This window comes from Castanea sativa, chromosome 4 (genome assembly GCF_040712315.1).
Source record: "Castanea sativa cultivar Marrone di Chiusa Pesio chromosome 4, ASM4071231v1".
Lineage (NCBI taxonomy): Eukaryota > Viridiplantae > Streptophyta > Magnoliopsida > Fagales > Fagaceae > Castanea > Castanea sativa.
In genome coordinates, this window is record NC_134016.1 from 35,233,786 (window position 1) to 35,254,862 (window position 21,077).

The window sequence follows — 21,077 nt, forward strand, 5'->3', positions numbered from 1 at the left end:
ATTACACTATCTAATAAAAAGAGAAATTCATATATTAACAACAACAATAAAAAAATTTAAAAAAAACGCAAATACATAAAATTTACAATTATCTTCTACTAGTTTTCATATTTTAAAATCGTTGCATGATAGTCTCATTATCAATGTTAGAAGCTATATCTCTTTCAATATATACAACCAAGAAATCATTCATCAACTAATCTCCCTTTCGATTGCGCAATTAATTCTTTATATATTTCATTGCCGAAAAACTTCTTTCTACCGTTGCAGTAGCGACAGGAATGATCAAAACTAACTTCATAAGCAAATAAAATAATGAACTGTAATGACGTCATAATTAATTTAATAATTTTTTTAAAGATAAATAAATACATTAATTAGTAAATGTAGAAAAAATTGACTAAAATAGTCAAAATAAATATTGAGATTTATCTTTCAAGTGTATTTTTTATATCATAACTTTCATAAGAAAAATAAGAAATACTAAATTATAAGCAAACATAAATTAAATATCAAGTTTCTTAATCAAGGAGTTGATAACATCATGGAAATTGTTTTAATTTAGAGAAGAGATGAAATATATATATACACCCACATACTTATATAACATTTTTGTGCTAGTCTATATTTAAATTAATCTTAACTTATGCCCAACAGGCCAAGTCCATTTACTATATATATATATATATATATATATATATATATATATATATATATATATATATATATATATCTTGTAAAATCTGGAAGAGTGGCAGACATGCCCATTACAAAATTAATTAAGTCCCCCTCAAAAAAAAAAAATTAAATAATAAATACTAATACAAGGCCCAATTAAATTGTTGACAGCTAATCATCTGGTACAAGTAAAAGAAGAAAGTTTTGACACTTTACACATTAACAGCCAAGCATTTACTGACTTGTGGAAGACCATGATAGAAAAATAAAAAGTTGTTCTTCATCCTCAGCAAACGGGCAAAGAATAGCAGAGACCTTAGAAAGAGCAAAAATGCAGAAATGGCAAAAGCGCAGAAAAAAAAAAGAAAGAAAGAAAGAAAGAAAGAAAGAGAGAGAGAGAAGAAAAAGAAGAAGAAGAAGAAATGGAGATGCAAGCTCATGGTCTGCCAGCATCTCACCATGTTTGAGAAGCTTCAACAATGGCTGTAAGGGTAAATTTTTTTTAATTTGAGAGTGTTCCTGATTTTGTTTGAGGGTGTTCCTAATGTTTTTTTTAAGGGTAAACAAATAAAAAAAAATTAATTATTATATATAAAAAAAATTTTCTTTTCAGGTCAGGGTGTTCCTGGGAACACCCTGGCTTGAACGTGGCGCCGCCACTGCTTGAATCCTCTGAACAAACTCTTATTTCTTTCATTTGAATAAAATTTTCTTCACCAAATACTGAAGAACCCTTCAATGCATGCACCTTTTGTTGAAATTTGATTTCATATTTGCTATAAAGAGCTCTAAAAATCAAACCAATAGTTTCCACTTTTAGCCGGTTTGAGCTTTCGACTTAAAAGAGTTTTAAGGCCTTACTGAGCTTACTCACACAGTCACAGATCATAGATGCCGTCTGATATTTTGCAGGAGTTTTAGTCGAATTGTATGTTTTCACACCTGCCAAACTATGGACTATAGTTGTTTTGCTCTGATTTTCCCAGATTTGATACATCTGTTTATTGAGTTAGATTTTTTAGAGTTTGAATTCCTTTTATTTGGTGCTTTTGATTTTCTAGTTTTATTATTGACCAAAATAATCTTACAATTATCTTATTATAGTAGCATGTGCTTTACTGCTTATCATACTTTTCAGTTGTCTCCATTGGTAGTTACCAGATATTTTGGTTATGATTTGTAATTTTGCAGACTTTAGAATTTAGAATTTGGGGTCATGGGTAGCCAACCACATGTGCTAGTCATACCATATCCAGCACAGGGCCATGTTGCCCCACTTATGAAGTTTTCTCACTGGATTGTTGATCATGGGATCAAGGTCACAATTGTTAGCCCTGAGTTCATACACGAAAGATTAAAAACTACAATGCCAATGAAGAGCCCAATAAGGCTAGTCTCATTCCCAGATGGTCTAGAACCTGGCGATGATCGAAATAATAAAATTAAGCTGATCAATAGTTTTCTAGAAGTTATGCCAGGTCATTTCAAGGACCTGATTGAGAAAATTAACGAGTCTGATGATGAGCATATCAGTTGTGTCATTACTGATGGAATGGTTGTGCCGGCACTCGAAGTAGCTGAGAAGATGGGAATTAAAATGGCTGTACTTTGGCCTGCTGGACCAGCAACCTTGGCCATCATACTAAGTATCCCAAAGCTTATACAGGATGGAATTATAGATACTCGAGGTAATAATTAACTACTATTTTTCCAATGACCTATGTCAATTAACACCTCCAAGTCTCCATTTCGTGGTTAAGATTTTATTTTAAATGAAAAGAAAAAAGGAAAAGGGGATAAAGTTCATATGGATGTTATTTTTATATTAAAAAATTGATATATTATATGGTACTTGTTTGGTTTTGATAAAAATAGGAACTCCATTAAAAAATGAGTTGATTTGGCTGTCAAAGGAAATCCCTGCATGGACAAGCACAAAGTTGCCATGGAGCTGCCCCAGAGACTCAAAGCGTCAAGAATTTTTATTTGGACATCTTTTCAGGATGAACCATTTTGTCAAACAATGCAACTGGCTTCTCTGCAACTCATTCTATGAACTTGACTCATTGGCCTTAAATTTAATTCCTGAAATCATGCCTATTGGCCCATTACTTTTGGCCAATCAATCAGGCAGTCATATTGGAAGCTTTTGGCCAGAGGATTCAACTTGCCTAAGTTGGCTTGATAAACAACCTGTGGATTCGGTCATTTATGCTTCCTTTGGTAGCACATCGAAATTCCACCAACAACAATTGGATGAACTTGCACTTGGACTTGAACTCATAGGCCAACCGTTTTTGTGGGTTTTCCGGTCAAATATCATCAATGGAGCACTTTCTAAATTCCTGGTTGGGTTTCGAACAAGAATAGCTGATCGTGGAAGGATTGTTAATTGGGCACCTCAAGAGTAGGTGCTAGCTCACCCTTCTACTGCATGTTTTATAAGCCATTGTGGATGGAATTCAACCTTGGAGGGTATAAGCATGGGAGTCCCATTTCTATGCTGGCCTTATTTTACAGATCAATTCCAAAATAGGAGTTACATATGTGATGTTTGGAAGGTTGGTTTAGGGTTGAACCCAGATGAAAATGGGATTATCACCAGGCATGAAATCAACACAAAGATAAAAACATAGCTCTTTGATGATGGTATAAAAACAAGTGCATTGAAGCTGAAGGAGATGGCTAAAAGGAGTGTTACAGAAGGTGGATCTTCTTTTAAAAATTTTGAAAGCTTTATTGAAAAAATAAAGCATTAATATGTTTTTAGAGTGTTTATGTTTTATTGTTTCTATGTCTATCGAAGTATGCAATTTTATTTAAGTTTATTGCTAAAAACCGAATATGTGAACCGGTGTTTAAAGATTTGAATTGCCATAATGGCTTGCAAAGTTGGCATCATGAATTGCAATTAGCCTTAATTCTGTTTAAGCTTAATTAACCTGCTCATTGAATATTTTACTTCCCCTTTTTCTGTTCTTTTTTGGTAAGCAAAAAGATTATGTGCTTCAAAGTGGCAATTTATCAATTATGACTAAAGTTTTAGCAAACATTATTGCTTCTAAAGTACACAAGTGAAAATGCTAGCTTAACCACAATTCACAAACTATATTTAACATTTCTGTCTTTTTGCAAAAAACACTTCTGAGTTAGCAACTTAGCATGCATGTTGAGACTGAAACAATGAGTTGCAGGGATGGAAACAAGGAAAGTTTGGGACGGGGATCTCATTCCCAACCATTTCTACTACATACGAGTCAATTGCATCTCAGAAAACACTTTTGAGTTAATTGCAAGATTTTTTTTGTGGCCTAAAAAAAATTAAAAAATGACATGGCATTATTTTATTGAATAAACTAAACACACATGGTAAGTTTATATGGCACTTAACAGAAAATATGGATGAACGAATTACTAATGCAAATGGAATAAAACTTCAGGAGGTAAGATCTAAATTCTAAAACTTCATAGTGTAAAATCCAAAATTTAGAGGTGTTGTTTTCAATTTAGCCTTAGTTTTTTTTTATAAAAACTTAAAAAAAAAAAAGAAAAAAAAAAGCCGATACTATCATCATTAATCAATAGAGTTTACATCAATCAATAATTGCTCAGCAAGAAAATAGGGAGGATCTTCGATCCAAACCTATTTAGATGCAAATATCTAGTTTAAAAATGATGTAGCATCATTTTATTGGATAAAATAAACAAGCATAACAATTTTATGTAACACTTAATGGAAAATATGGACGGATGGGTTGCTAATGCAAACATAATAGAACTTTAAAGGGGTAAAATTCAAATCTTAAAACTTTGAAGTGTAAAATACAAATATCCTCAAACTTTAGGGTGTAATTTGCACTTCAGTCTAGTTTTTATTCTTTTAGTCTTTAAAATCTATTTTATTGAATTTTTATTTAGGATCTATTTGGATACCGCTTATTTTGCTGAAACTGAAAAACTTATTGTTGAAAGTACTATAGATAAACGTAAAAATTAGTTGAAATAGTACAGTAGGACTCATGAATAGTACCAAAAAGTGCAGTGCGGTCCATCAATAGTAACAAAAATAAACTGAATAATAAAATAATTTTAATTTTTTATTCTTATCTAAACACACACTTACTAACTATGATCTAGAAAGCGTTGACATGCCTTTTGCCTGCCGTGCTTGTGTTAGACACATACAGGACATGCTGCATATGTGTCCCAGCCCCCTTTTTTTTTTTAAGAAATTATTAGACACGTCGAAGACACTTTGGGGACACAACCTATGTAAAAAAGAAAAGAAAAAAAAAGAAAAGAAAGAGATTTAGGGTCTGTTTGGTACGTGTGTTTAAACAACATTTTTTAATTTTTTTTGGAAATACGTGTAGGTGAAAAAGTGTGTGAAAATACATGTAATCTTGTTTAAAAATTGAAAACATGTGTTTAAACACATGTACCAAACACGCCCTTATAACCTTGCATCTCCATCTTCAATATTTCCCTCTTTCTCATGTTTTGTTTCTTCATTTTTTTTTAACCTTCTCTCTCAATTATTGTTTTCAAAAAATATCTTTCTTTTTCTTTTGGAGTTGTGTGGCTGACTGCCCTTCTATTTACTTCAATTGGACCTTTGAGTGGCTAGCTATCAACCACTTCTTCTTCTTCTTCTTTATTTATTTTTATTTTATAATATGAGATAGAATTTCTACTCTGGCCTAATCCAAGTGTATATGTGTGTGAAGCTCCCTCTTGGAAATTTGAATTCCGGCCCTTACCCTCAACACCCCATAAACATTTATACTTGTAGAATGACCACTGCACTAAGGATGCGCGATGGTAACCACTGCACCAAGGATGCACGGTAATAACCACTACTTCTTTATCACTCAAGCGTCTTTTTTTTTTAATTCACATATGAGCAAGGCACTCACATAATGGGCTTTAATATGTTTGGGCGCACACACTAAAATTCAAACTTCAAACCCTATAAATGGTGTTCAAAAGTCACTTTTTCAAAGAAAATGGGGGAAGAGACAAAAAAAAGTTGAATGATAAAAAATGTTTAGTTTTCTCTCATATGTATATAGTTAGGAGGATGGAAAAATATAGAGATAGAAAACTTTTGTATTTGGTTGAAGAGAAAAGTGAGAGAATAAAAAATATAACTTATATAAATTTACTTATTACATTAAATAAGAAAATTATTATTTATTATCAATTAAAATTAATAAAATTACATCTTATAAAAATTAACACATTACACATATCATACTATTTTAAATTTTTGTTATTATATATATTTGTATATATTAAGAGGATTTAGAAAGTTAGTTAATGTTTTTTTCCTGTCAAAAATACCCTTAAATTAATTAAACAACAAATTAAAAAATGGAGTTAAAATAGTAAATTGGGAAAAGAAAATTAGTTATTGTTTTTTTTACTGTAAAAAATACCTCTACTTAAAACTTAAAAATGGGGTTAAAATAGTAAATTCACAAAAATAATAAATTCCTACTTTTACGTTGAAATACCTTCTTGCTTTTTACGTTGATTTAAATTCCTACATCTACTCACTAACTCCCTACAAAATAGGACCACTCTTTTGTTAGTTTTAAAGCTCCTCCAATCTACAAAACTCACCCCACATATTCATCATACCCTTAGATTTATTATTTATTTTTTTTGTGATTGGAAAAAGTAGAAATCCCAAATTATAATAAATGCAAAATTATTAATCTTTACCCAAAAAATAGATGAGTCACGTGCGTGCTTAGAGGCTAGTATTTTTTTAAAACAATGCAAAAAATAAAATAAAAATAAAAAGAGCACAATCTGACGCTGAACAACATGATGAAAAAAAAAAAAGAAATAATGATATAATTGAGGTAAAATTGTAAATTAAATGGCTCAAGCAAAATGGCTTCTATTATACTCACGAATTTAATGTGAGTTCTAATCAGCTCAACTTGTAAAATCTCTGATAGTGTATAAAAGATTTGAAATTTAATTCCCACCTACACTAAAAACTATTTTTCGGTGCTCAAGATTATTTAAAAAATGGTCCGATTAGTACCATCCATTTTTAAAATGTTTTTACAAGGAATTAAAAAATTATCATACTAGTTAATTACTTTTTTGTTTTTCCATAAAAAATTTCTTAAAATAGTTTACAAGCCCTAAGAGCATAGTTAGTAAATCCCATTAAAAAATAATCGGATTTTGGCGGTGAGAAAACTCTTGACCCACTAAAAATTCTCCTACTTTTCCCTCTTTTACCAGACAAACCAAATCCAAAGATGATCCTCACTCCTCACCGCTACCACCCGCTTTGCCGCTGCTGCTTTTTGGCAAGTACAAGTCAAAGACAGAAGAACTACTAAGAAGAAAGATAATTCTAATTCTAAAGTTGATTTCAACAACGCTGGGCTCCAAGACAAAAACAGGGGTAAATCTACTATTATCTACGTAGATTTTTATTTCCTATCACTGCAAAAGACTTGTAATTGAGATTAAACAGTTCTACTAGTGAGACAAATTTACCCTTACACCCACACAACCCAATCAAAACCTCAACTGTCTTAAAAATCCCCAAATCTGTAACGCTTAAAACTCCAACGCCACAATCTCACGGGCCAGTCCATGGCCTCAATCGACGACCCTAATCGGCAACGGAGTGTTCAAAGGCAACTCCCACTGCCGATTGAGAGAAATCCACACGAAAGTTTTGACCAAGACACAGCTCATTAAACTCAAATACTGATTCATTATGAACTATGAACTTCACTAAAATTGAAAAAAGAAAAATAATAAACCCATGCACCCATATCAAATTTTTGGCATATCATGGGCTCATCTTCAAAAGAAAACAACAATCAGAGTAAATTTCAAGGTTAAAAATCAAATGAACCAAAGCAAAAGATTGACAAAACAAAATTTTCTAACAAACCTCCAAGAGCAACTTTTGGCAAACTCAAAGAAGCCAAGAATCCCTCAAAGATTTCTCTTTTACTCCACACCAAACCAAGCAAGTCAATATTTAAAGTCATTAGTGAACTTTCAACAACGCAGGAGAGGTTTCTTCTTCAAAAACTTTCAATTAAGCAAAAAATTTGTCTTTTGTTTGCGTATAACAAGAAGGTTCAAAGTCTTTCTGTTGCTTCAGTAACGGTTAGCTTCAATGATGGAAGAAGAAGGCTTCCATTGAACACTCCTTTGTCGGGCTGGGGTTGCCGATTGAGGCCGTGGGAATGGCGTTGGGATTTCAAGCTTTTCAGATTTGTGGATTTTTGAGACTGGGTTATGTAGGTCAGTGGGTGTGAGCCTTTGAGGGTAAATTTGTCTCACCAATACTTTTTAGTCCACGTGGGCCAATTATTGCGTGCCATGTGTTTATAAGTTTAAAACTCAAATACCACCTCAGTATTCCATTAAGCCACGTAGGACCTAAATCAACAAACATCTATGGAAGGACGAAAAGTAGAACATTTTGCAAAATTTAAGGGCCAAAAATAAACTTTAGAAAGTTTAAGGACCAAAAACAATTTTCTGTGAAAGTTTAGGATAAAAATAATATTTTACCCTAAATTTTATTTAAACTAAAAGTCTATTATAATTTTTATTTTAACTTCCTTCCCCCGAAAAAAAAAAAAACAAATCTAAACTTAAAATCAGTGGCGGCTCTAAAATTTTTTCTTAGGGCATTTCTTAAGAAACATAAATTACACAATTTAATAAGAAGAGAAATTCATATATTGACAACAACAACAATAAGAAAACATGCAAATACATAAAGTTTACATTTGTCTTCTACGATTTTTCATATTTTGAAATCATTGCATAATAGTCTCTTCATATTTTGAAATTATTGCATGATAGTCTCATTATCAATGCTACAAGCTATATCTCTTTTTATGTACACAACTAAGCAATCATTCATTCATTGAATGTAGAACAAATTATAGAGCAAAATTTAATTTTATTGGTATAAAAAAAATTGAGAATATTCCTAATTTTTATTTGAAGAGTAGACAAATAAAAAATTTTAAATTATTATACATAAATTTTTATTTTCAGGTCAACATGGCGCTGCCCCTGCTCAAAATTGAGAATCCCACACAACCTCCCATATTTTATCCCCTCAAGTCGCATCTTAGGTTTTATTAATTATTTAAAAATATTATTTTATTAATTGTAGCCCCTCCCCCTTCCGATTTCACGTTTGTGAGAAGGAGCTACAAAAATCCAACCAATACCTCTTAAAATGCGTGAGCCCGAAATCCCTTTGAAAATTTGTGTCATGGACAGCCAGGGTAGGCAACCGCATGTGCTGGTCATACCATGTCCTGCGCAGGGTCATGTTGCCCCTCTAATGAAGTTGTCACACAAGATTGTTGATCATGGGATCAAGGTCACATTTGTTAACACTGAGTTTATACATGCAAAAGTCACAGCTTCAATGGTAGTGAAGAGTGAAGAGAAGAGCCCAATAAGGCTAGTCTCAATCCCTGATGGGCTAGAACCGGGGGATGATCGAAAAGATGTTCTTAAGCTGACACAAAGTATGCTGAAAGTTATGCCAGTCCATTTGATGGACTTGATTGAGAAAATTAATCAGTCAAATGATGATGATCAGATCAGTTGTGTCATTGCTAGTATAGCGGCTGGGTGGGCACTAGAAGTTGCTGAGAAGATGGGAATTAAAAGGGCGGCAGTTTGGCCTGGTGGACCAGGAAACTTGGCTTTTTTACTTCATGTCCCGAAGCTTATTGAGGATGGAATAATAGATACTAAAGGTAAAAATGTTGCTGCTATTAATAATTCTAACTTGTTTATGTTATTAAAAAAGATTTTGATTTACATGTTGAAACCTTATTGAGCAACTCATAATCAAGCATCTTCAGTATTTAATATTTGGTATAAGAAAGGTGAAAAAGGATAAGAATGTATCGGCCACATAATTAGTGACATATACTTGTTTAATTTTGAGAAAATAAAAAATAATAGTTGAATCACCCTGTAGGAACTCCAATAAAAGACAACTTGATCTGGTTGTCAAAGGAAATCCTAGCATGCAGTAGCACCGAGTTGCCTTGGAGCTTTCCAGGAGACTCAAAGATACAAAACCTTATTTTTGAGTATCATGCTTTGAGAATGAACCAGTATGTCAAACAATGCAACTGGCTTCTCTGCAACTCATTCCATGAACTTGACTCAGCGGCCTGCGATTTAATTCCTGGGATCTTACCTGTTGGCCCATTACTTTTGGGCAATCAATTGAGCAATTATGTTGGAAGCTTTTGGCCTCAGAATTCAGCTTGTCTAAGCTGGCTTGATAAACAACCTGTGGGTTCAGTCATTTATGTTGCCTTTGGCAGCATAGCAACCTTCAGCCAGCAACAATTTGATGAACTAGCACTTGGTCTTGAACTCATAAGCCAACCTTTTTTGTGGGTTGTCTGATCAGATATAACAGATGGACCACTTGCTGAATTCTTGCATGTGTTTAGAACAAGACTAAATGATCGTGGAATGATTGTTGAATGGGCACCTCAAGAGAAGGTGTTAGACCATCCTTCTATTGCTTGTTTTGTAAGCCATTGTGGATGGAATTCAACCTTGGAGGGTATAAGCTTGGGAGCCCGATTTCTATGTTGGCCTTTCTTTACAGACCAATTCCATAATAGGAGTTACATATGTGATGTTTGGAAGATTGGTTTAGGGTTGACCCCTGATGAAAATGGACTCATCACGAGGCATGAAATAAAAAAAAAAATAGAAACACTGCTCTCTGATGATGGTATAAAAAGAAATTCATTGGAGCTAAAGAAAATGGCCAAAGTGAGTGTAACTGAAGGTGGATCCTCTTTTAAGAATTTCGAAAGCTTTATTGAAAAATTAAAGCATTAAGGATCTTATAAAGTGTTACTGTTATATTGTTTCTAAGTGTTTTCAAGTATGTCCTTATTAAGATATTATTTTGAATCATGTTCTATAAAAATGAAGCTTTAGATTGAAAGAAATAGTGTGCGTGCACACCAACCTATGTAAGGATTTGAATTTCCTTAATGGATTGCAAAGTTAGCATCATTAGTTGAGCAAGCTTTTAATGCTTCTTAGGCTAAACTAGTTTCATTTTCTTTATCGCAAGAGTCTTGTAACTCAATTATTTGATATCTCTTGTAATATTATTTTTTCTCGTATCAAGTGAAGGCCGGGGTGAGATATATAATAATGTCAATATGGAGTCTTTTGATGGTTGGTTAATTTTGTTTCAACACATACGGTCAAACTAATTAGCCATTTGTTAGCAAAATGGTTTTTATTTATTTATTTTTATAGATGTGGTAGAATTTAAGCTATAATATTTGTTTCATGATGATTGCTCTTAATCATTAGACCAAAACATGAATTGATTTTTGGTGTAGGGGGTTCGAGTCCCAAATTTTTAATTTGATGACAAGAGATTTTTCAATTTGAGTTAACTAAAACCTACTCTCAATGCGTCTTTTGTTGTAATAAATTTGGGCAATTAATTTTCTTAAGTTGTTTGCAACCAAATAGGAATGCCCAAGAATTCAAGAGAATTCCTGGGATCGTTGAAAATTACCTTGAACCTAACACAACTTAGATCTAATATCTAGCTATTAACAATTCAACTTGATTCTGTTATTAAAAATTATTCAGCTTTAGATGTTGCAACTCATAATTAAGCATATTTAGTATTTAATATTTGGTGTCAAAGAAGAAAGGGAAAAAAGGATAAGAAGATAAGGTCCACAAAATTTGTGTCATCTAGTCATTTCACATTTTCTATTTTATAATAATTAATGAGAAAAAATTACATTGGCCTCCCTTGAGTTTTTGTGTGTGGAAATTATATCAAATCCCATCTAGTTTGAAATAAAACACTTACTTCCCTTAAAATGCAAATTATTTACACAAACTTCTCTTGGATGATTAAAAAAAGTTTTAAAAATCTTGAATTTCATATTTTACCCTTCACTTAAATTATCATCCTTACGCCGTCTAATAAGGAATTTGAATTTTCGAGATTTTTAGCTCATTAATTTTAATCATCCTAAAGAGGTGAGTGTCTTATTTCAAACTAAAGGAGAGGTGAGTGCAATGACATAAAACCTCAGGAAGGTCAGTGCAATTTTCCCTGCCACATGAGCTAATCAAAATCGTGTTTTTTTTTACAAATGATATGTAACAAGATTAATTTTGTTACACATTTTTTAGTCGAACGGATGATGTCATAACTAATTTATTTAGAGCGAAAAAATTATAAAAATTAATATAATAAAAGTTCCAAAGTTGACTCGCTGGAACCTCATAAAGACCAGCATAAAGGAAAATAGGCCATTTTAAAAAATCCTGTTTCAATATACCAAATCTATTTGCATTCAAAGTTATATTCTTATATGAGACTATTACATTACTCTTTCTCCTTTTTTTTGTCCACGCAAGATAGAATTCCCAATCACCAGCCACCTCTATTGAATTTGGGTAATTACTTACATTGGACTAATTTGTAGTTTTTTATTTTTATTTTTGAGAAGAATTTTAGTTTTCATTTAAGAGTGATTATATATTAATCCGTAATATTTTGATTACGGGGTTTTTACTTTTTACACATGCTAGAGTTTTAGTAGCATTTCTCAATAAGTTACATAACTTCCCATGTTTTTTTGGGATTAATTAAATTAAACCTTTGATTTTAAAAACTTTCAATTAAAATAAATTAATGAAATATAAAGTAAATCATATCTTATTTTGTTGTAAAACCTTTTTTTGACATTATTCATAACCGTAAAAGTCAAATATATTGTTAGCTTTTCCATAGTCTAAAAATCATATAAATGCTATATTTATTATCTTTTTATATCTCCAAATATTCTTTTAACTAAAAATTAATTAGTGTTATCAAGTAATCAAGTAAATAATAGGCAAAAATGCAAAACTGACTCTCTAACTTTTAGTCTTTTTCATTTCAGTCTTCTAACTTTCAGTTTTGTCATTTCAGTTCTTTAACTTTCAATTGTTGTCAATTTGGTACTCCGTTAAGCTCCAGTTATGACCTACCATTAATTGAGCCAAAACGACATTGTTTTAGTTTTTTTTTTAAATAAATTTCGGAATTAAAAGAAAATTAAAAAGAACTAATATTAAAAAGAACTAATATTAAAAAAAAAAAAAACCATTTCAAAACAAACGCATTAGAAAATTCAACACAATCAACACAATGCAGCTCTAAAGTAAACACCATTTCATCAAAAATCAAATCCAAATTAACCAAAACCAAAGAGAGAAACATAAACAGTAATATCTTTATCATAACTCAACAGAAAAAAAAAAAAAAAAAAAAGAGCCAAAGATTCCCAATTACCACCTAGTAAAACTGCATGATTAATAATCTCAGACACCCATGTAGAAAAATCCCAAAAATCAAAGCCAAACTACGACTTTAAAATTTTGGGTTATTTCACAAAACAAACCCAAAAAAAAAAAAAAAAAAAAACGAAATACCAAAAACCAAACCCCACCCACTGACCCACCCACCAAAAGATTTGAGATTAGAACATTGCAGAAAAACATCAAAATCCTTAAACAAAAGTAAGAATCAAAAGCATCAAATATGATAGTTTTTTCTTACTCTTCTCTTCTTCTTCTTGTTGTTGTTGTGCTTAATTTGTCTTCAGCTCTTTAGGTCAGACAAGCTCCTAGGTTTATTAGCCTGCCATTTTTCTCATTTGATCATCACCACCAGTTCTCACTGTCGCCGTTGCCGACGACGACGAAGGCAATGCAGCTGATGGAGACGAAGAAGAAGAAGTAGCAAACGATGGAGATTGAGTTAAACCGACCTTCCCTTTGATATCCTTAAGCAATGTAACCCATTTCATTGTTTTCTTCCCTTTCGATCTCTGAAACATATGCACCTCTCTCTCTCATGCGCTTCTCTCTCTCAGCCGACGAAGACGATTCTATCCTCTCTCTTTGGTTTTGGTTAATTTGGTTTTGGTGATTTTTGATGAAATGGTTCTGAAATGGTTTTTTTTTTTTTTTAATATCAATTTTTTTTAATTTTCTTTTAATTTCGAAATTTATAAAAAAAAAACCAAAACAACGTCGTTTTGGCTCAATTAACGGCATGACATAACTGAGGTTTAATAGAGTACCAAGTTGACAATAATTGAAAGTTAGAGGACTAGAATGATCAAACTAAAAGTTAGAGAACTGAAATGAAAAAGACTAAAAGTTAGAGGGTTAGTTTTGCATTTTTGTCTAAATAATAATAATAATAATAACAACAACAACAACAACAACTAAAACTCACAAAACAAAAAATCAAAACTGCTCGGTCTTAGTCCTTCAGCATTATTGTTCTAAAGTATATTACATCTAATATTTTTCAAACATATTGCCAAATGCCAAGTAAAAAAACAAAAAACAAAAAACACACACACACACACACACACACACAAAGAATCAATTAGTTGAAAAAGGAATCACATTTGATTCTTAACTAAATGTAGGCATAAAACTGGTATGGATAATCCTGAAAAAATAGAAGTGTCAACTGGCTACCACTAGAAATATTCTCTGTCCCCAGCAAAACCCAAAGAAATTTTAAATTCTGCAATGCCAGATAACCTTCTTGTCCAATTCCTTTTCAAATTACATACTAAACCCTTAAAGTTTGAGGGTGTTTGGATTTTACATTTTAAAATTTTAGAATTTGGATTTTACCTTCTAAAGTTTGGGATTGTTTGGTTTTTATACCCTCCAGTTTTAAAATTTGGATTTTACCACCTAAAGTTTGGGGTATTTGGATTTTACATCTTGACGTTTCATAATAATTTAGTGAGTAAATTAATCCAAACACACCCTAAGATTTAGGGGGTAAAAATTTAAATTCTAAAACGTCTTTGTGTAAAATCCAAATATCCCCAAATTTTAGGAGGTAAAATCCAAATTCTGAAACTTCAGGATGTAAATTCCAAACATCCCTAAACTTTAGGCATGTAGTTTGTAATTTACCCTAAAATTTTTTAATATTATTTTAATGGTCACATCAGCGCCTAACGTGCCAGAAGTGCACTCCGTCCGTGTCGTAGCCTATTTTCATTAGTGAAATGAGGTAGGGACTAAAATGAGAATGATTTGTTGATTTTAGGGATCATATTCAAGGGGAAAAAAAGTGTGGACCAAAATGAGAATTGACTCAAAATGTAGAACCAGAAGTGTATTTACGTCTTAAAAAAATAACTATAAGTATTTTAATAAAACATGAAACATGCATCTTTTCAATTGATAAAGACAACAATTTATTTATTTTTATCAATTTTTTTAGATAAAATATTAATAAGTGTCTAACAAAACATGCAACATGCTTTTAGATAAAATAACAATAAGTATTTTAACAAAACATATGTTTCAGTTGATAGAGACAATAACTTATTTGTTCTTATCAATTTCTTTAGATAAAACAACTATATGTTTTTTAACAAAACATGTAACATGCATCTAAGTTTCAATTGATAGAGTCAATAATTTATTTGTTCTTATCATTTTTTTTTTGACGAAGTAACAATAAGTGTTTTAACACATGCAACATGCATCTAAGTTTCAGAATTTTAAATCCTACTCCAACTAAAATTCTATTATCAAAATTTAAAAACTTATATATATTCACCAATGTTCTTTCCATTGAATCCCTTTTGCACCCCACATTTTTTTTCTTCTTCAAGTTACAACTTATGCATATGTATTTGTATTGGATGGATATGCATGTTGTGTAGATTCATAGAATTTGATAATTTTTATATGATACTCTCCCTCTCTCTCTCTCTCATTGGAACAATTTTTTCCTAATAAACAACTACTGTCATTAATTATTAAATTATTATTTTGTAATTGTTAATGTATATTTCCTCAAATTAAGGGATAAAATTAATAATAGTTTAAAAAAAAAATAGAGTTTCAACCTATGGCGTCCACTCCTGATGATAACTCTTTATCATCAGAGCAAGACACCAATCAATTGTTGGTATAGGCGGGAATTAAACCCCAGGGGTCATTCTCCTGTATCCCCTCTTTTTTTTAGGGGTACGGTACCCACTTAAGTTTTAGTCATTAGATTTACTTGTTTTAATCTTAGCCATTTGTATAATTTTAATAGGATATCAGTTACAGGTTAGTCAGGTTAACATATAAAACCCTAAAAAAAAAAAACATCATACGGTTCTTCTTCTTCTCTCGCATCTGATCTAGGTAGTGTTTGGATAGCGTCTGGAGGCCTGTGTTTGGCGTTTGCGTCCAGCACAGTATGGGTCCCACGGCTACAGTGCGCAAGACAGAAAACGCAAGAGCTTTTCAGCTGAAATATTTTTAACGCAAGTGCACAGTACTTTCAGTTACTATAGATGGACACCAAAAGCAAAATAAACGCGTTGGTCATTAACGCGTTGGACTTTTCTTCATTGTTTTTTCTTCATTGTTGTACGTTTTGAGTCAGTAGCAGGATATTTCTTTCTTCTCTTCTTCAAATTTCTTTCTTTCTTCTCTCCCAACGGCTAATTTCGCACAACCCCTCTCTCTCCCAACTACCGTGGCAGATCTTCATTACTCTTCATCAATAATCTGTCCTCTTCCTCTTCAATGAACTCCGCCCACCCACCCACCAATAATCCATTAAACCAAAGGAAACCCATTACTCTCAACCACGGAAATACATGGAAGAAGAGAAGCCGATCCGGAGCTCTGTTCTTCCTTCGCTCCAGCACACCTTCTCGCCGCTTGGGACGCCGTTGCCACCACTGTGGCCATCTGCATTCACAGGTAAGTTGCTCTCTCTCTTCTCATACTCTCTCTTCTCATACTGTGGTTATTTTCCATGAGGCTTGAGGCTTGAGGCTTGAATTTGTGGGTTTTTTTGTGTGCAACGTGTGTGTGCGTGGTTGCTGTGGTTGAATGTGTTCAATTTTTTTGTGTTTGTCATGACAATAGTATGTGGCTTTGTGAGTTTAATTTTTATTTTTCATGTGGGCATGTGTAACCAATTGCATATCATGCACACGGGTTGTTTGTTGAAATGCCTCAATGAGTATAGACCTGTGGGTTTTTTTGTGTGCAACGTGTGTGTGCGTGGTTGCTGTGGTTGAATGTGTTCAATTCTTTTGTGTTTGTCATGACAATAGTATGTGGCTATGTGAGTTTAATTTTTATTTTTCATGTGGGCATGTGTAACCAATTGCATATCATGCACAAGAGTTGTTTGTTGAAATGCCTCAATGACTATAGACCAAGCTTGTAGCAAAAATGGGTAAGGGGAAATCAAATGATGGTGGTGATGATGTGAGGCAAGATTGGAAAGAAAAAAATGAAGTAAAAGCATTTTGTGATTTCTGTGCTGTCCAAGTCCTAGAGGGCCAGAGGAAGGAAGGATATTTAAGAAAGGAAGGGGTTGACGAAGATCTTAAGTAGTTGGCAGAAATGGGAAAAGTGGTAACTCACCAGCAGTTCAAAAATAAATGGGATCATCTGAGGAGAAATTGGAGGAAGTATAAGGATTGTTTTGAGCATGAGAGTGGGTTGGGTATTGACGCTGGAACTGGGCGGCTTGATGCTGCTGATGACTGGTGGACCCGAAAGATTGCGGTGAGTTCACTTCACATGTCCTTGAGTTCACTTCCATTGCCTACAACTATATTGTGTTCTAATTACTGGTTGTCTACATGTAGGCATGTCCCTTAGCAGGAACCTTTAGAAAAAAAGGAATGCCGAATCTTGACTCCATGGACATTATGTATGGAGGCACAGTTGCAATGGGAAAACATGCATTCTGCACTAGTGGTCCAATGCCAAAGGAAAACACCGAAGGGTCCGAGGACTCCGTTGATAGAGAAGAGTTTGTTGACCCCCAATGTCAATCCCCTGTGAATGTTGACCCAATGGAGGTTGAAGACCCATCATTGTCGAGGGCAGGACCAGCAATAGATAAGGGAAAAGGCAAGCTCAATAGTGTCCACATTGCTAGGGGAATTTGCAAGAAACAAAAAAAAAAGCGTTCGGTTGTGCAAGAGATGTCCGACTCTTTGAAGAGTATCTCAAATGTTTTTATTGAAAGTAGAACTGTAAGTACTCGTCCACCAGTTGCAAACACAGCAACTACTGAGTTTAAAGAAATTCTGGACATGGTGTTAAGTCTTCCTGGGGTACAATCGGGTGATCGTCTTTATATGTTTAGCACCCTCTTCTTCATGGAAACAGCAGTGAATAGGAGCATGTTTACAGCACTTGTTCATGACAAGGACATCCAGCTGAAGTGGCTAGAGATGCAGTTCCAAAGGAATCCTCAATTTCATTTTCTCTGAACGAAAGGGGATTGTCTCGATAGGGTTGCTTCAATGTGGTGTTGTGTAGTAGTCGGATTTTCAAAAATTTACCTATTGCACTCTTTTTTGTTTACTTTTTTTTTTATTTGTTCACAAATATGTCTTCAAAATTTATTACTGTTAAAAAACTTTGGTCTCTCTTGGTCAGTGTCTTCATGTTGATTTGGATATGTACTCATCTGTTACATTCTGCTAGGAAGTAATATATGAACTCCTTGATAGGGGAATTTTTCATGTGCCATTGTTGATATGATTCTTAAAAAAAAAAGTTTGGTAAAATCTTATATTGGTTAAAGCTATAAACAAAAACATTAACAAAAAAAAAACTATAAAAAAGGCTTATATTGGTAAAAGTTTGGTAAGAGCTTCTATAAAAAAAACTATTAAAAAAATATATATATATATATATATATATATATATATATATATATATCACCAACGGTTTTCTCCCCTTTAAATGCTAAAAAAAAAAAGAAAAAAAAAAGCTATAAAAAAAGTCACAACGGTACAACAAAAGGAAAAAGCTTATGGTAATTACCATAACCAAAAAAAAAAAAAAATGGCCAACGGTTTTCTCCCCTTTAAAAGCTTAAAAAAAAAAAAAAAACAAAAAAAAAACAACCAACGGTTCTCTCCACTTGAAATGCTATAAAAAAAAAAGAAAAAAAAAGGCCTATATTGGTAAAAACTATAACAAAAATAAAAATAAAATAAAATAAAAAGTGGCCAACGGTTCTAAAAGCTATAAAAAAAATCAATTAACAAAAAAATAATTAAAAAAAGCTTATATTGGTAAAAGTTTGGTAAAAGCTAAAAAAAAAAAATCCAAATCATATGTCACGTTTACGTGTAGCAATTTCTAATAAGAAACTCCATTATGGCAACAATAATCCATTTTTTAGCTTTTCACTAGTGATGAATTTTACGTGTAGTTTATGCAATTGATTTAAGATTTTTTGTTTCCAATAACATAAAAATCATTGTATTAATTCAGGTTGTACTGTGGCATTGCTTAATATCCAATTGACTGATGAATATGTATGTATTGGTAAGATAACGCATTCCTAAATCTTCAAGAAGGATGGATTTGGAAAATGATTCAGACCTCGACCTGACGGACGACATTGTACTCGCGGCATATATAGCTGGGTGTGCATGTGTAGCTTACGTGGAGACCTATATGACCAAAGTACCAATGCATACAAATATACAAATGGGGTATGAATGGGTACAATATATATTAAATGGAAATGAGCAGAAATGTCGCAATATTTTTAGAATGTCAAGCCATGTGTTTCGACAACTGTGTAATACATTGCGCACTCAGTATGGATATAACGGTACCAAAAGAGTTTGCGTGGAAGAGTCTGTGGCAATGACATTGGTGGTACTTGGTCATGCCTCGGGTAACAGAGTAGTGCAGGATAGATTTCAGCATTCGGGTGAGACAGTGCATCGACACGTGGCCACGATAGTTACATTGTTAGCCACCGTTATGGCACCAGACATTATCAAGCCTGCTGATCGTACATTTCGTAATGTGCCAGAACATATTCAGCATTCAGATCGATATTGGCCACATTTCAAGGTATTTTGTGAATTTCGTATCTTGATTTGATTTTATTCAAATTATATTTTTATTGTCATACCGCGTATACATTTTCACATTGTTTTTTTGTGGCAATGGTTAGGGTTGCATTGGTGCGATTGATGGGGTCCACGTCGAATTGGTCGTACCTGTTGATGAGCAACACCCGTATAGAGGCAGGAAAGGGATCGTCACAACAAACTGCATGTGCGCATGTGACTTTGACATGAAATTCACATTTGCTTGTGTTGGATGGGAAGGGTCAGCGCATGACACAAGGATTTTTTTAAGCTGTCTCAATAATGAGAGTCTCAACTTCCCAAAACCTCCACCAGGTTTGTAAATATGCTAAATAATTGACCGTATTAAAGTATGTATATGTAATCCCAAATGTTAATGCACTTAACGTATAATTTTGCAGGGAAGTACTATGTTGTTGATTCAGGGTATCCTATGAAGCAAGGCTTCCTTGCACCATATAAAGGGGAGAGATACCACATCCCCGAATTTAACCGAGGTGAACCACTGCATCGTCCAGAGGAGAAATTTAATTATCTCCATTCATCACTTCGTTCGGTCATAGAATGAACTTTTGGAGTTTGGAAGAATAAATGGAAAATTTTGAGAAGTATGCCACCCTTTCACTTACGCACTCAAGCTCGCATCATTGTTGCTACAATGGTTCTTCACAATTTCGTTAGAGCACATGAAAACAACGATGGTGACCATGCCAACTCTGCAGGGGGCACATATGGACGTAGTGAGGGAGGTCAGTACGATGCCATGGCAGATGTGATCTCAATGTTGGACGAAACTGAGATGAGAGAGGTTCGAAACAATATCACAGCATCAATATGTTCGTGAAAATATCACATTATGGTAATTTTTTGTAGAGACCATAACTGATGGTTCACTACCTCGTGAATATATATACTATTTTCCAATTATGGTGATTTTGGTAATCAGAGTGAATGGCTTACAAATTTAATTTATGCATTTGTATATACCTTGATTACAACAGTATCTACCTTTAACTCAATGAATTTTAAGATTACAACAGTAAACGACATTGAACTTGCAGATTAAAAATAGTCTTACAAAAGAATAAGAATCGGAAGTATGAAATTGCTGGCAAAGTCTTTTAGATACACATATACAACAAAAGGAAATATATATTCTAATTTCCAATGCCTTTGGATGGTAACATTCATATTTAAGAAATGTTCCTCACAATATAAAAATCACGTGGTACAACTTTTAATGAAAGATTTCAAAGTTTTGATTGCAATAGAGCTAACTTCTCATCATACACCTTAACTTCAATGCAAGTTTTGAAGGATGCAGCTACTCTTGCAGCTAATTGATGCTTCCACTGTAAGAAACCAGTAAAAAAGAAAATGAATTAAATACAAGAAAATTGTTGCAAA

At 33.0% G+C, this 21,077-nt stretch overlaps 1 protein-coding gene and 2 pseudogenes across 1 annotated transcript; all 3 read left to right on the plus strand.

The window, feature by feature from the left end:
- The first annotated feature begins 1,458 nt into the window (after positions 1-1,458).
- LOC142632083 (UDP-glycosyltransferase 83A1-like) lies at positions 1,459-3,552 on the plus strand (annotated as a pseudogene).
- Positions 3,553-8,923: 5,371 nt separating this feature from the next.
- On the plus strand, positions 8,924-10,569 carry LOC142630318 (UDP-glycosyltransferase 83A1-like; annotated as a pseudogene).
- Positions 10,570-19,143: 8,574 nt separating this feature from the next.
- Positions 19,144-19,680, plus strand: LOC142632782 (uncharacterized). Its single transcript, XM_075807120.1, has one exon. It carries the CDS (start codon positions 19,144-19,146, stop codon positions 19,678-19,680), a length of 537 nt encoding a protein of 178 aa, XP_075663235.1.
- The last annotated feature ends 1,397 nt before the right edge of the window (positions 19,681-21,077 follow it).